We start from the raw sequence: 12,509 nt of genomic DNA, 5'->3' as shown, positions 1-12,509 counted from the left end.
GGGTTTTTAAAGTCAAATTTGTATATTGGGAAGCATGATAAAAATGAGATTTTAGAGTAATTGACATATTTTGAAATATTAGAGAGATGTCCTAGAGAAATTGAGAAAGACATGATTTTCCTAAATTGGGGTTATTTGATTTTCCTGGATCAAATCCAAGGCCTTGCTTTTATTTCTTAGATCTTGTTCTTCTTCCTTCTGTAAACCAACTAAGACATAAACACTGATTATCTGTTACTTTGTTCTTGTGTGACTTCTCAATTTTTTGTAACGAGTATCATGAATGTGTCTAATCAAATCATAACGGGTTATAAATATCTCTGCTAGACCTACTGCTTGTATTTTTTTTGGCTAAATTCTGTCTTCTTGTCCTCTCCTCTAAGACGCTTTAGTATTCCCACCCTCATTCGTTGTTCATCCCCACCCACCTCCATTTTGTTACCCTCTTACTCATTGATTAAAGGCCATAACCTCCACTAGTGAGAATGCTGGGTTCAGACCTGTGCCACCACTTGCCTACTGTGTAACCTATGGTGAAAACCAGGTGTCTCACTCGTAAAGAGAAGAAAAGGTTAGCACCTAATTTAGGGATGCTGGGATGATTAAATCATCTGTGTAAAGGGTTTAGTTTCCTGTCTAATACACAGCAAGAGCCCAGTAAATCATAGCTGTTTTTATTGCTGTCATTGCCCAATTAGCTCTGTCCTTGTGGAATACTCTACATGGTAGGGAAGTTAATATATGTATGTATGCATACATATATCGATCAGTAAATAATAACTAATAAAAGTTACATCATACTGTATTACATCTTACATAGAAAATGCTTTATTACAATACCTGGGAAATGTCATTTACTGACCTCATATCTTGTCTCATAAAATAAGAAATTATTCATATTCCATGGCAATTGATGTATATGCCTATTTCTTTTTTATTGTTCTGGATATAACTATGTAATGAAACACTGTGTTATATTGCAAGTAAAAATCAAGCTTAAGTCTAGATTTTTAATTTATGCTTTTAAATTTTCCCTTTAGCTAGTGTTTCAAATAACACTCAGAACATCACAAATTGTTTTCTGTAATACCATTAGGTCAGTTTGTACACAGCCTTTAAAAGTTCTTTTCATATCTAGAACAAAGCTGTAGTTGATTTTAGATTTAAGGAAGTGAAATAGAGACATATACCTTTTCTCAATCTAATTTTAAAAATTTAGTCAAATGTGGATATCTGGTGTGGCAAGGAAAGAATTGTCCATCTAATTAGCTGTAGTTTATGCCGAATTGGGGCTAATTTGAAATGACTGTGATGATTATATTCACTGAAATGTTTTTGATGCTTGATTTTTTTAAAAGATTTTGAGAAGACAAGATTTTTAAAAATGAGATTAAAAGAATTCTTAACTTTCACCACCCTAAAAATTGACTACAGTATTTTCTTTTTGTATAATATTATAAATATGTATCATTGATATACTTGTAATGAGACTGTACATGCTATTTTGTATTCTATTTTCTCTCATGTTAATATAAGTAAATCCACATTGCAAGATTTTAAATATCTGCACACTAGTGTATTATTATGTTCATGTTCCATAATTTATTGAACTGTTTCAATTTTATTTTGAGATAAGGTCTTGTGGTATTGCCCAGGCTGGAGTACAGTGGTGATCATAGTTCATGTTAGCCTTGAAATCCAGGGCTCAAGTGAACATCCTGCCTCAGCTTCCTAAGTAGCTAGGACTACAGGCATGTGCTATTTACACCGAATTATTTTTTTTTTTTTGTAGAGATGGGGATCTTGCTATGTTGCCCAGGCTGGTCTCAAACTCTTGGGCTCAAGCGGTCTTCCTACCTCAGCCTCCCAAAGTGTTGGGATTATAGGCATGAGCCACTGCACCTGGCCTGAACTGTTTTTTTTTTTTTTTTTTTTTTTTTTCATGTTTCTCACTGCCTGTATAATCAGGTCTTTATTCAAAAGAAGCTGTCCAAAATGATTTGACCTTTATGGAATAATCAAATTTAAGAGTTTATGCAGCAGGCTTCTTTTCCTCTGTAGTAGGTTTCTTTTCTGCAGGCTTCTTTTCAGGGGCTGGTTTCTTGGTAGCTGCTGCCTTTTTTCCCACCAGAGGCTTCTTCTGCTTCTTAACACCAACAGCAGCCTTCTTTCCTTTCTTACCTACCACAGGCTTCTTGCCTGCAACCGCCGCCTTCTCATCTGATTTGGCGTCTAGTGCTGCTGCAGCAGCAGCTGCCTTATCTACCCGGAGCTTGTGATTCCTGGCCTGGCGAAGAATGGTGTTTCGGCGCATGGTCTTTGCATATGGGTTTAGCTTCAACATGATTCTCAAGTTTTTCAGTGGGTTCTTCTTTAGGACTCTGCGATGAATCTTCTTGCGTGGTGCTCGAAGGGCTCTTTGGATCTCTGGGCTTTTCAAGATTCTGCTAAGATCTGTATTAATCATCTTGTGCATGGGAAGATTGTAGTTACTCTTGAGGGAAGCGGCTTTACGCCAAGTGCCATACAATTCATCCAACTTCCGGAAAGCACTTTCAGTCCAAATGCAGAAACGTCCCACATGCCCACCAGGAGCAAGCTTCAAAATGTTCAGCTTGCTTACATTAAGCAGAGTAATTCCAGGGATGTTTCTGAAGGACTTGATGATACCATTATCCTCATTATAGATGATGCACGGGCCCCTGCGCTGGATACGGCGACGGTTTCTCATTTTGCCTTTGCCAGCTCTCATTCGCTGAGAGGCATAGACCTTTTTGATATCATTCCAGGCTTTAAGTTTCTTAAGGAGCAAAACAGCTTCCTTGGTCTTCTTGTAGCCTTCAACTTTATCTTCGACTACCAAAGGAAGTTCAGGAACTTCCTCAATACGATGACCTTTAGACATGACCAGTGCTGGTAGGGCTGAGGCAGCCAGGGCAGAACAGATGGCGTATCGTTTTGGGGGTGTGTTCACTCTACGATGCCAACGGCGCCAGGTTTTGGTTGGTGCAAACATTCGGCCTCCACGACACATGTTTCCAAAAGCACCCTGGCCAGAGCGGTGAGTCCCACCACCTCGAACTCTGGGAATTCGAGCCACAGCTCTGCCAGTACCCCAAGACTCAGCACTGGTCTGATGACCTGCTAATTCACTGACAGCGTAGGGCTGTCTGTTGTTTTTGCGCAAGTTGGTGTGAACAAAGTTCACAATGTCTGGTCGAATAGGAGCCTTGAATACAGCAGGCAAAGTGACATTTTTACCAGATGACTCCCCCTTTTCGGAGTACACCGATATCAGTGGGCGAGCACACGCCATGGCGGAGAGATGACACAGCCACGCTACTTTCAGGCCGGATGCTGCCACTGAACTGTTCTTTAATGTTAGATCTTTATGAAGTTGTAAATTTTTAAATCAATTAGCAAGCAACTAACTATATTGTGCCTATCACTTTTTTACTATATTAGAATAAATATTTATGAGTAGAATTACCAGGTAAGAGTATGAATACTAATAAACCTTTTGCAACTTATTACCATATGTATTTTCAAAAGTGTTACAAGATTTTGCCATACCACTAATAATGAATTTGTATAGCCTGCTTTGCCAATATTGGGTGTTACACATTTGACCCTCAAATAAAATGGGAGTTAGGGATGCTGCCCCCACCCCCTTGCAGTGAAAATCCAAGTAGAACTTTCTGACTCCCTAAAACTTAACTAGTAATAGCCTACTGTTGACAAGAAGCCTTACCAATAACAGAAACAGTCCATTAACACATATTTTCTATGTTATATTTATTATATACTGTGTTCTTTTATTTAATTTATTTTAAGTTCCAGGATACATGTGCAGGTTTGTTACACAGGTAAATGTGTGCACCTATCAACCCATCATCGAGGTATTAAGCCCCACATGCTATTCTTAAAGGAAGCTAGAGAAAGCAAATTGTTAAGAAAATCATAAGGAAGAGAAAATACCCTTATAGTACTGTATTGTATTTGTCAATACCGTAAGAGTACATCATCTGTTTACAGGATGAATTGTCTGTCTGACATAGCAGGCAACTGCAGCTGCAGACCTCAGTCTATGGCAAATCTCAAGCAATTCACCATTTTCTTGTAATATGATGACTTTTCTGTGCTTCTTGGGAACACCTCCAGCCTAGATCACTAGTGGCACTTCATAGGGGGTCCCATAGTGTTATTTCAGGTTTATAGTATTGCGCTAAACATGATGAAAAATACGAGAGAACTTCAAGAGATTCCCACCCCCCCCACACACACTTTTTTTTTTAAGACGGAGTCTCACTGTGTTGCCCGGACTGGAGTGCAGTGGTGCAATCTCGGCTCACCACAACCTCTGCCTCCCAGGCTCAAGTGACTCTCGTGCCTCAGCCTCCTGAGCAGCTGAGATTACAGGTGTGTGCCACCACGCCCGGCTTATTTTTGTATTTTTAGTAGAGATGGGGTTTCACCATGTTGCCAGGCTGGTCTTGAACTCCGGACCTCAAGTGATCCTCCCACCTCGGCCTCCCAGAGTTACTGCCTTGGCCACCCAAAGGTGTGAGCCACTGTGCCTGGCCCCCATGGCCTTTTAAGGGATACTCACAACACTTAAGTTCACAATAGCAAAGTATTACAGAGGTACAGTGTGCACTATAGTTAATTTTATGCAGTTATGATTGAATACTGCATCTTTATATGTGTTTACATTTATCTCGACTGTGAATGATTCCATGTACTGTCTGTGTGTAAGTTTTGATACATTTTAATGTTTTATTATACATTTGTATAAATTTTATGGTAGCAAATGATAAAATAGACCAGTATTTACATATATTTTTTGCATTCATGACATATCTTTTTCTTAATTTTTTTCAGTATTTCTAGGCTACAAGGTTCATTTTTGAGTTTTTTCAAATTGTCACAAATCTTCAAAAAAAGTTTTAGTATATTTACTGGAAAAAATCTGAGTATAAGTGAACCAGCACAGTTCAAGCTTGTGTCGTCTAAGGATCAACTATATATATAAATATATATATATATTTGTATGTGTGTGTATGTGTGTGTCTGTGTGCAATTTAGGGCATGGTTATGGCCAGGAGGAGGTGGAGTGGCTACCCAGGGTGTTGGGGTAAAGGAGCTAGCTGAGAGCACCCATTGTAGGGAGCCTTCTATTTTTTCTAGTATAATCAATTTGAAAAGTCCCACCGGGGCAGTAGAGGAGGAGATGCCTGGGCCCTGTGGCTCCTATGCTTATTCCCTGAGTGTCTCTTTTCCCTGGAAGTTTTCTCTCTGCTCTGTCTTCAAGGAGGGTCATTCACTAAGCCTCTACTCCCAGCCCTTTTTTGCTACTCTTATCTTAAACACCTTAGGATAGCAGAAAGTACCCTGGACTGAGGTCTTAGAATTCTTGAGGGCAAACAATCTAGGTATTTACATAAGCAGAAAAGTCACTTATTGAAGGGTATTGGGACATTCACAGGATCTCTAGGAGAGCCAAAGACCACACAACAGAGAACAGTGCCCAGCCACAGTGGGGTCCCCTCCCCTGCTCCAGTGCTGCTACCGCACCCACTACCTACTCCTCCAGCGGGTTGTGGTGAAGGCAGAATCTGCTGTACCCTCTCAGGGGACATAGTGGTATAGGGAGGTGGACAGTTTACACAAGGTAGAACCCACAACACACATTCCTCTCCATTATACTGAGTTTCTGGCAAATATTATAGGACTCCATTGAGTCCAGATTTCAACAAAGAAATGGAGCAAAGAATTAGAATAATTCCCAGTTGCTTGAGTTTTCATATTGAATCCAGAGGCTCTGTTAAGACAGCTGGTCTCTAAAGCCCAGGTTAAAGTAATGTTCTCCCCTTTCCTTGGAATTCATTCCCACACAGGTTCCCCAAATATATACTGGACAAGTGAAACTTGTTAAACATATACAAGTTTGTAAGTCTGCAAAATAGTGCCGTTCTTTTGGTGTGTAAGCCTTTTTCTCTCAGGCTTGACTTTTTGTTTGACTCCCAGTGCAGTTGGAATCTGCCTCTGATTATGGATCTGGGAAGAATGGGGCAGGGAGAGGTTAGAACATGAGAAGACCTAGGTTCTCTTTGAACGATAAGTGCCTTGGGTGTGCCCACTGAGATCTCAAGGCCAGGCAGGCACTGCCTAAGGAGGTTCAGCAGGGCTTCAGGGAGTCGTGCAGTGTGCATTGGTGGGAGAGAAAGGGGGTAGGGGGCTGGTTCAGGGATTGGTAGTGCTCGAAGTGACCAAATGCTGTCATTTTCCCATCAATATCGTTTCATAGAAATACCTGACAAGGCTCCCATGGTCTGAGCCTTGTCAATGAGATGGGTGAGGGTGGGGGGGTCTTTATGTGTACCCAGATGTCAGTTTTTAATGAGAATTTTGAGTATTTATATTTTAAAAGTAAACCAGAGGAAGATTGAATTATGAAAAGATTGAATTGTAGTCATACAGATCTGGGTCTGAATCTTGGCTCTGCCACTTACCAGCTGTGTGACCTGGGTAAGTTCCTTAACCTCTGTGAGCCGCAGTATGTTTGTCTGTAAAGAGAGATAAGTATGTTTATCCCATTGGATTGTTCTTGAGCATTAAATGAGATAATGTGTAAAGTACCACATAGTAATTGATCTATAAATAGTAGGTAATTGTCACTGAATGATTAATAAATGCTTATGGAACTGAAGCAATCTTTAGCAATAAAGTGGAGCATTTTGCTCATGGGGAACTTGGGAGTCATGTCTAGAGATGTCTCAGTCTGGGGTGCTTTCTTAAGATCTCTCAAATCAGATTTTATAGGAGGTTTGTTTCACATGATTAAGGTAGCCTGTGTGTTTAGGTGGAATTTGTTCAAATGTCCACTGTCATGAATTTAATATCATTGCTGCTTCTGCATCAATTTTTAGGCCAGACCTAAGTTATTTGAAACCCGGTTGTACACACCCCGTCACCTGAGGCCTAGTTGAAACTTCCCTCACCTGTGCGATGGTTGCTTGTTCCTCATCTCGCAGACCCAAAAAAAACCCAGCACACCCCACAGCTGTTGACCATGATGAAACCTGATGGTCAACATCAGAGTCAGGTAAATTAGACCCCTCCCTTCACACGTGTTTTCTTTAAACTAGCCAACCACTGCCCCGTGGAAAGCCTACGGCAGAACACCCATGGACCTTAATAAAGGCTCAGGTCCCCAGGTCCTCGCTCAGTTGCTCGCTAGCTGCCCACCTACTGGTTGAGCACGCAGGTCCCAGATGGCTCCCGCTTCCTTTTGGCCCTGCAAGGCGGGCTGCCTTCTCCTCTCCGGCATCTGTAAGTAACACCGGCTTCTGTTACTTGATGTGTTTTGTTGTGCCAGCTCCTGTGTCTCACTTTAACCTAACTCCCGTCCTGGTCAGAGTTGGACCCAGGTGAGAGAAAATCTACGTGGGTGGCTGCCACTATAACTGAGTTTTCTGTAAGAGGGGCATCTGGTCATGTGTCCACGCTTAGGATTAGGCATCCAGCTGGGAAAAGAGGTACTCTGTGAGAAACACTATAAACATCTGGGGCCGCCCCCCACCACCCCGGAGCAGGTCTAGAATCGATAGCCACTCTCCAGAGAGACTTCAAGACCAAGTTAGAGGAAAATTGAAGTTTAGCAAAATGATCAAACAGGATTTCCCCAAAATAACTGGTTATTTGGCTGGTTATATTAACTTGTCTAATAGAATGGTTTATCAGTCACTTTATTGGAAATTCCTGTTGTTTTTTTGTGAAATGGTGGTGAACATTAATTGGCTTTTTAAAAAATAGGGCCAAACTCTTCAGAACATATATTTTAGGAATCAAAACATTATTTATCCTGAAGTTTTTAATGACTTTATTGTTTAAAATACATGTTTCATTTCCATTGGCTACATGAAAAGTGGAAAGTCATTTCTGACTGGTTGGAGTTCCATAGACTTAATGCTGAATCCAATGGTTAGTAACATTGGCTTTCTATTCCCTTCTCCATCCACCCCACCCCCTTTGCCACTTGCTTACATTTCTTAATAAAATGAGGCAGGTTTGCTATCTTTGCTTTTTATTCTTTCTTATATCCATCATCTGTTATCCTTTCTCTTTCATGTGTTCTGTCTCTGCTTCATTCCTTCAGCACTTTGGTTTTATTCCAATAAATAGCTTCTGGAAGATACTTGACTAAACAAACAAAAACAACAACAACAATGAAACATTTCATTTTTAGCAACTGTTATGGTGACCTTTAGAAAGAATGTGCTTTCCAAAGTAGACATGGGTGGGATGTAACTGGCCCACCTGATGTTGTCTTCAGTACTTGTATTGGTTTTCTTCTCTTCTTCTGTCATGTGCCAGATACTGTATTGGATGCTTTACAAACTCTACCTTATTTAATTATATCCTCACGATATCCAGAAGGGAGTTAATATTCTCATCTTGCAGATGAGCAAACTAAGGCTCAGATATGGTCCTTATAGGTAGAATAGAAGGAATTTGAATCCAGAGTTAACTCCAGCACACATGCTCCTTTCCTTACCAGGGCTTGCTTCTACCGTAATAGTAAGTACAGGGAGAGCTTTATAACACAGAATATCTACAAATACTGATTGACTTCTCTGGCTCTTGGACCCAAATTAGAATGAGCTTCGTGGTGTGTGTGTGTGGTGGGGATTCATCTTATTTTTGTAAAGCTTATACATGTTGTATTTTTAAATGATGAAAAATGTACAGGTAACCTGTACAAGAGGGAGATCTAAGAATAGTCAGCATTAAGTAAATATTTGTTCAAACAATGTCTTCCGATGACATTGCATCATTTCAATTCATATGTCTGAAAACTCAGTAATGACTAGTGATCTTTATAGGAGAGATTGAATAGTGGGCACTTATTTCTAATGAGCCAATTGAAAAGCAAATTAGATAACTTGCTGTGTGTATGGTGACAATTCACCCACTTTCTATTTTCTCTCCTACTGTCTTCCCACATATGTATATATTGTTTTCATTGACATATTAGTGAGTTAACTAGGTTAATTTTTATTGTGCTTAGAAAATATTTAGGTAATTTCGGATTCATTGTGGAGCAGGGAAGCACCCTAACTCTGTGAGCTGTACTCTGAATTGCAGAGTAAGTTTCCAACTAGTGGGAAATATAAACATTGACAGTATTTGCACTCTTAATCTGTGTGTACACCACCATACTCTATTGTCACCACCCATTTCACGCCTGGAGGGTCCATTCTTGTATCATTCAGATACCAGCATTTGGAAGCCAAGGACCTACATTTTAATAGACTTGGAAGCAAGAAACTGGTTATATTTTTAACATCGTTATCACCAGGCTTTCCCACAGTTGATCATTCACATCCGTATTAGTATCAGGACCCTACTGTGTATAAAGGACATTGGTAACTTAATTTTCAAACTTTGAAGCAAACAGTCACAGGCCTAAGTTATTGCATTACCACCATTCAGCACTTCTTCTGAATAAATATTACAAAAAATTTAATAGGTGTAAAGAGAAATTCAGAGGGGTGAGGGAGGACGTGTAGGGTTTTCAGCTTTATTTCCTGCTTCTCCTGAGTTGCACGTGGGAACACAGATGATGAGAGTAAATGCCTGATGGGGAAGTGATGACACAGTTACAGTCCTGCCGGTATGCTCACGGAAGTGGGTCTTTTTCTCATCTCTTTTGAGGATAATTTATTGGGAAGGTGCCTACATTCTGTCCAGTTTGATTTCAAAAGTGGTTTGCCAAAATGAGAATGAGTCCGAATTTCTCACTGAAATCTATGTATCTCCAAAATTAAGAAATCCAGCAGTACTACCCCTTCCTCTTGTACCTGTGATACAAGTTTATCCGTCACTGATGGAGTTCTCCAGCAATGTAAACCCTGAAGTTAGTTTGTCCCCACTTCTAGTTCCAGTCAGTGGATTCTATAATTAGAAGAAAGAATGGCTGAGGTACTATAATAAAATATTTACCTTAAAGCCACACAGGTATCCCTTTTGTTGTCCTCTCCATGTCTCTGGGTAAAGTAAACCCTATAACTGTGATGTTAGCCTGCAGGCTAGAGCCAAGAGAACTGAAGATTGACAAAAAAATGATATTGGAGGTTCAGTAGTGTCCACCCTTCCGTTTGCCCTCTGCTTGTGAAGTCCAGCCCTGGATTATGCTACAAAGTAGCCGTGCTCTTGGACAAGTCGTTTCTCCTCTCTGGCTTTGGTTTTCTTCAAATCTGTAAACTGAGAGGGTGGGATGAGATTTTACTTGAGTTTCCTTTCAGTTCTGATTCTATGAAGGAGTAACATGTCTTGTTTGACTCAGAAAATCCTGATGATCTCTTTCAGGCTTAGTGTAGTTTTTATTACAGCAAGCTCTTTAGAAGCTTCCGCGTAAGCAGACATCAGAATGAGCCTGGACCTCCCAAAGTTATCTGGTTTTCTTCAGTCTTTTAAAAGTTCAGAAATGTGATTTGTAGAAGGAGTAATAGAAGGAAGTATAAATTACAGTGGGAAATGGGAAAACATTCATCTTAAAGCCATATATTTCTCTGTCCCCTTTTGACATGTAATATTTTCTTTATTGTGTTGGGCAGAATGAAAAATGGGTCTCGATACATTTTGTCCCTTCAATTGTAGCCTACTTTATTAATGCCCCCTGGGCTGTCTCCTACATTATTGGTGGCAGTTTCTCTTTTTAGTAAGTCATTATGCAGATCTTTGGGGATGACTGTCAAAATGCTTAATAAAAACTTGATAGGTAAGCTAACTTTTGATTTGGGGCTCTGAATAGGCATCCGATGCTCCTGCAATCTCACTCCTAGATATCTGCCCAAGTAGAAAACTTATTTTCACACAAAAGCCTGTCTGTAAATGTTGATAGCAGCTATATTTGTGATTGCCAAATGCAAGGGGCACAGGGGAAATTTGGAGGTGATAGAACTGTTGCATATCTGGATTACTGTGGTGGTTACATGATCACAGATGTTTCAAAACTCACAGAACTGTACACTAATGGGTGAATTTTTCTGTATGTCATTTATACCTCAATTTAAAAATGAGAAAAAATACTGCTAAAAAAGTATATTTGAAGTATTTTTTATACCTAATACTATGGGCACTTTGGGATAAAATAGAAATACCCGATAGAAATATGACATTGTTCACAAGGGCCTTTTAAGGAGATTGAAATTTAAGATTTCTAAATTTCAATGCTATTAGGACATACAGATTATTGGAAGTAGTAGTTACTTCTGTCAGACAACAGAGGAGTTATAAAAAGGAAAAAAAGATAAATGATTTTTAAAGTTATAGCATCTGAGCTTTTTCTTAAAGTTGGTTTGAAGTTTTTGATCTTAGGCTTGGAGTGGCTCTCAACTATAATCTCAGCACTTTAGGAGGCTGAGGCAGGCAGATAGCATGAGGCCAGGAGTTTGAGACCAACCTTGCCAACATCATGTAACTCCATCTCTACAAAATTACAAAAATTAGCTGGGTGTAGTGGTGCATGCCTGTAATCTCAGCTACTAGGGAGGCTGAGGCAGGAGAATTGTGTGAACTTAGGAGATAGAGGCTGCAGTGAGCCAAGCTTGCGCCACTGCACTCCAGCCTAGGCAACATAGCAAGACTGTCACAAAATAAAATTTTTGATCTTTCAGCATTTGCAGGGCAGTAGAGGGGAGGAGAACCAAGTAATAAAACACGGATCAACTTTATTTTCCTGAAGAAGTATAAGGTAAATATGTATGAGTAGGCTTTTTTTTTTTTGGTCCCAGCATATCATAAATACTTTTAACAATCCCTGTTTCTAATAAAATTTATGCAAGCATATCTTTGTATATTTATTTTTTCTGTGCAATTCAAGGAAGGCAAATGGTTACTGTGAACACTAAATCCTGTTGAACTTCCTCACACACCCCCAACATAGGCAATTATTTCAAAGGCTGTGGAAGAGACTGCCAGTTGTCTGCCAAATATCTGTTCTTCCCTTCCTTAGCAACAGAACCCCAATTCTTTTCAGGAAAGCAATGTCCCTGTAGAAAACATTTGCCAGTTTTCCTTTGAGCCAGATGTGGCTGGTGACTACATAAGTGTTGTGGACTTCCAGGAAGCGGGGCTGGTTTGGTTAGGGCAGCAGTGGCAGAACCTCCCCAACTCCCACCTCCTGGTGCCTGGAATGCAGCTGTGATGGCTGGAACTCCAGTCTAGGTCTTTTCTCTTCCTTCCCCTAGCCCCTCAATAGCCTGCTAGGAGACAGTTCTCCTTCTCAAAGAGAAAGTCTCTACTTGACAGTTGATGGAACAGTTGTTACTGGTTTCCCTGAAATAGCTCTTCGGTCAATTCCCTTGCCTCACCTCATCTAATAAACATGAAAACTGACCCTTAATAAGCATTTTCCACTTTGCTGGCAGTGTACTAAGTATATTCCATATGTTATTTCAAATCTTATGCCGATGAAGTAAGTCGTGTTATTATCCACATTTCAG

At 40.1% G+C, this 12,509-nt stretch overlaps 2 protein-coding genes across 3 annotated transcripts in view; one reads left to right on the top strand and one right to left on the bottom strand.

Annotated features, from left to right (window-relative positions):
• EML6 (EMAP like 6) overlaps positions 1-12,509 on the top strand; it is a 272,017-nt gene that overhangs the window by 62,093 nt on the left and 197,415 nt on the right. The window lies entirely within an intron of this gene.
• On the bottom strand, positions 1,946-3,355 carry LOC116809843 (large ribosomal subunit protein uL4-like). Its single transcript, XM_032753632.2, has one exon. It carries the CDS (start codon positions 3,314-3,316, stop codon positions 2,033-2,035), a length of 1,284 nt encoding a protein of 427 aa, XP_032609523.1. The 5' UTR covers positions 3,317-3,355; the 3' UTR covers positions 1,946-2,032.

Source organism: Hylobates moloch, unplaced genomic scaffold (genome assembly GCF_009828535.3).
Source record: "Hylobates moloch isolate HMO894 unplaced genomic scaffold, HMol_V3 SCAFFOLD_15, whole genome shotgun sequence".
NCBI classification, from domain to species: Eukaryota; Metazoa; Chordata; class Mammalia; order Primates; family Hylobatidae; genus Hylobates; species Hylobates moloch.
Note: the sequence above shows the minus strand (reverse complement) of the source record. Positions and strands in the feature narration are given on the sequence as shown.

Excerpts from the sequence above, each read along its gene's own strand:
- LOC116809843 (XM_032753632.2), bottom strand. The coding sequence starts at position 3,316 with ATGGCGTGTGCTCGCCCACTGATATCGGTGTACTCCGAAAAGGGGGAG.